General features: G+C 40.2%; 1 protein-coding gene across 1 annotated transcript in view; it reads right to left on the bottom strand.

The window, feature by feature from the left end:
- Positions 1-297: 297 nt before the first annotated feature.
- LOC105036168 (flavonoid 3',5'-hydroxylase 1) overlaps positions 298-4051 on the bottom strand; it is a 4719-nt gene continuing 965 nt past the window's right edge. Inside the window, exons 1-2 of the mRNA XM_010911919.4 lie at positions 3963-4051; positions 298-1161 (exon numbers count right to left, since the gene is read on the bottom strand). The exon at positions 3963-4051 is cut by the window's right edge and continues 965 nt beyond it. Of these exons, the coding sequence (XP_010910221.1) occupies positions 535-1161; positions 3963-4051 (716 nt within the window). The 3' untranslated portion in view covers positions 298-534. The remainder of the gene's footprint in view (positions 1162-3962) is intronic.

Below are 4051 nucleotides of genomic sequence, written 5' to 3'. Positions count from 1 at the left end.
CAGAGATCTTTTTAAAATTCTTCTAACTCTTGCTTATGTAACTCTCTTCCCCTGTTAATAAAGCCACATGCTCTCTCTCACTAAACCCAAAAAAAAAAAAAAAATCAACATCACCTGTTAAAGAATGAAATGTACGTCACTATACAACTAAATAACAAAGTTTAATATATTCCTACCGAAAAAAGAAAACAAAGTTTAATATATTATATCCAAGGCTCAACCTAACTAAAATGGATTAGTATTAAAAATAAATTTTAAGTAAAATAAAGGCATCGCAGTGAATCGGAATTTCAGATATTGCAGTAGGTGTTACCTTTCATTTGAGTTACAATAAAGTAAGGTATGGTACTCATCTCACATTGAAAGCGCTACTAACGACGTACGTCCTGCCGCCATATTGGCGGCTTTATCATACACATATATAGATGTGCTTCCTAATCCATTTATTATCTGAGTTTATGAAATCACTTTGACATAAAGCAAAAATTAAACGCATAGGTAAACAACCACCCAAGCATATTGAAACACGGTACTTCACAGATAGGCCGCTGGTGCCAACCGGGGACTCACAAAGGCTTTGAGAGGGACGGCCTTAGGGAGAGCCAGGCCAAACTTCTCGTCCATGTTAAGCTCCTGTCCTTCGGGAAGCCTCCAGTCGAAGGAGTGCAGCAACGTGCCTAGCATATAGTGGACGAACACCATTCCCACCAGTTTGCCGGCACAAATCCTTCTCCCGGCTCCAAATGGTATGAGTTCGAAGTAGTTGCCTTGCGGGTCTATCTCCGCCTTCTTGCCGCTTAGGAACCTCTCCGGTTTGAATTCGAGGGGATCCTCCCACACGTCGGGGTTTCTGCCAATAGCCCAGATGTTGACAAGGAGACGGGTGTTTCCAGGAATGGAATAGCCGTCGACCTCGCATGGGTCGAAGGAGAAGTGGGGGAGGCTGAGAGGGGTGGAAGGGTGCATCCTGAGCGCTTCTTTGCATATTGCTTGAAGATATGGGAGCTTGGGTATGTCGGACTCTTCCAGTTTGCGCTCGCGGCCGATGACTCCGTCCATCTCGGCTTGTGCACGCCTCAGGATGTTGGGGTTCTTGAGCATTTCGGCCATGGCCCATTCGATGATGATGGAGGATGTGTCTGTGCCGGCGGTGAACAGATCCTGTCAGAGAAGAATATATATATATATATATATTTGTGTATTAGTTTGCATCATGCATATTGATTTTGGAAGTGGCTATGTTCCAAATTAATGTGTTTTTGTTCTCTAATTGGAAAAAATAGAAGTTTCCTAAAACGTTTTGTTCCAAAAACGTGGCTAATTTGCACGTCACCACGGTTGAATTAGACAAGGGTGGTAGTTGGAACGTAGATATCACGCACCAAATAAAATTTTGGATATGGGAAATATTGTTGATTAGTTGCATGTCCGCACCAGTAATCCATCCATTTCAGGGTGCAATTGGGATAGCGTTGGCTCAATATTTAACGAAAATGGAGCAAATGGTGTATGACAAAAGAAATGTATGACGGTTCGGTGATCGTTCACTTGCAATTCAACGAATAAAGGTTGATGGGCTGTACTTTCTCATCGTTCACTTGCAAACTAAGAAAGCGGAAGCGTCACGCACACATCATGCTGCTGTCAAATATAAATATTTGCAGTATAATTCTTGCACTGTAAACATATATAATGTATGCAAGACCTGCATGTCCTACATGCATCAAACGGCCAGCCACTACAAAGTGCCCACGTATGCAGCAGCCAATTTTCTAGTTATTTAGCAAATGATGTACGGCAAAAGAAATGTTCGAAGAATAGAGGTCGACGATATTTTACCTACAATTCAATGAATAAAACTTGATGGCTCATTCTCGTCATTCACTTACAAATTAATGGAAAGCTGAAACGTCACACATATATCATCTTGCTGTCAAATATAAATATTTGTAGTGCACATATATAATGCCTGTGAATAAGATCTGTCCTACATGCATCATACGGCCAGAATACAAAGTGAGCACATATGGAGCAGCCAATTTTTTAGTTATTTGACATCGTCATTATTTCATGAAATTTTACAGTGATTTTGTTAAATAAGCATGTAGTAATTTGCGCAGAAAGACAAATCTGCAGTGGTTAAATGGCTGCGAGAGAGCAATTTTATCCTATAAGTATATAGTAGTTATGCTCTACGTATTCAAAATTATTTTGTGCTTTTACAAAATAAATTATAACTTGCAGTGTAGCCTATCTAATATTTTTCATGGAATATACACTTGAGATTTCCGATCTAAGAACAATTTATTTTAATAAAGATAGCTATTTGACACTTGTCATACATGTGAGTGGGAAATTTTAGATAATAAATAAGCCTAGCAAAAGAACTATGATATAAGGAAAGTATGGAAAAAAAGCAGAAAAAAGGTAAGATTTAGATAAAATAAAATAAAATTTGTTTGATGGATTGTTGTGATTCCATCAAGAACTATGATATTTAAATTACTGATATATTTACATGTTTGTGTATATAAATTTGTGGGAATTCAGGAAGTTTATCATTGAAAATACCTCGATTTGAACATAGGTATTTGCCATTTGCTTTCTCCCAGATGACTTTTTTTGTGAATAGATGAGTGCTATCGGGAAAGATAGAAACATAAGAGCAAAAAATACATCATTCCTCACGCACCTCCTAAATATTTCATATACGGACAACATGATATGTGCCATGAAAGCAATTATCATGGAACAGATGGCCGGCAGTTGCATAGTCAAATCAATAGATGTGCCAATCTACCATTTGGTGACCCTACCAAAAAGATTAACATTAACAATCTATATCCAATTCAAAAGAACCAAAAGTTAGCATGCGTCACGTTTGTGAGAGAAAGCATTGATTTCACCTAAGAGGGATATTGATAATCGTGACTCAAATCTAATAAATTACCCTCAGTTTTGAATAGACACCGTCTTGATTTTTTTCCTTATAAACAAACTAAGAAATGAACTAGTTTGGATGTATTTTTGTTAAAGAAAGGCGACTATAGAGTGCAAATGGGGGTAATTAAATAAATGACAATGTTTCACTAAGGATGGAGTTTCAAAAACCACTATCGATTGGTGAATCTCCTATTTTGTGCACATGAAAATTTCTTTGGCCACATGATTTGAGAGAATTTGCCTAAGTCGGTGCAATTAACATATTTTAGCGAGTTGTTCCCAAGCCAGCATCATTTATCCCAAGGAACATTTTCCGTGCGCTAACGGACAGCTTAAAGCATGTGTCTACTTCCATCACCTCTCATCCGTATTCCTCGCAACGACTATTGCACCAATATTGGCAAAATTCCAGATATACCCTAGTAGACCCACATTGGAGGATGAGATTCCCCAATCAGAGCCATCCAATGTACTGTGAGACAGCTATCATGTGAGGCTCATCATATACATGGGAATTGGTCCCTGCAGCACACATGAGCCTCGATGAATCATGGCGGTCCCGCGATGCATCAACTGGACTGTCGTGTTCCGGATTCGGCCAGACTAGATATTATCCGGATGGACCGGGGTTCTATCTGTCGCACGACCTTCCTTCGTGGAAATCCACCATTAGATCTGAGAAAAAATTATTGCATGGACCAGGTCCAAGTGGACGGGGTGCATCTCGGAGCATATGCACGGTGGATAACGCGCAATCGGGAATTGGTGAAATACAGGGGGTAATGTGGCGTGTCGTCCACCGTGGGATTTAGGGTGGTCCAGTGGACCTGGTCCAAGCAATAATTGGACATGAGATCTTGGGTGGCTTTGAGACCCACGCATTGCAAATGGATGAAAAGTGCAGAGTGCTTTGAGAGCTGGGCACGGTGGGATCTAATGGTCGATGTTGCGAAAGGTATAACCCCAACAAAACTAATAGGTGGAGTAAGCGAAAGAGCAAATTGGGGAGGAGGACATACAAAGACGAGCGCCTTGATGTTTACATCCGTGATGGTCTCCCCATCCTCTCCTTCTCTGTTCGCCATAATCACATCCAGGAAGTCCGGTT

Source organism: Elaeis guineensis, chromosome 1, assembly GCF_000442705.2.
Source record: "Elaeis guineensis isolate ETL-2024a chromosome 1, EG11, whole genome shotgun sequence".
NCBI lineage: Eukaryota > Viridiplantae > Streptophyta > Magnoliopsida > Arecales > Arecaceae > Elaeis > Elaeis guineensis.
Note: the sequence above shows the minus strand (reverse complement) of the source record. Positions and strands in the feature narration are given on the sequence as shown.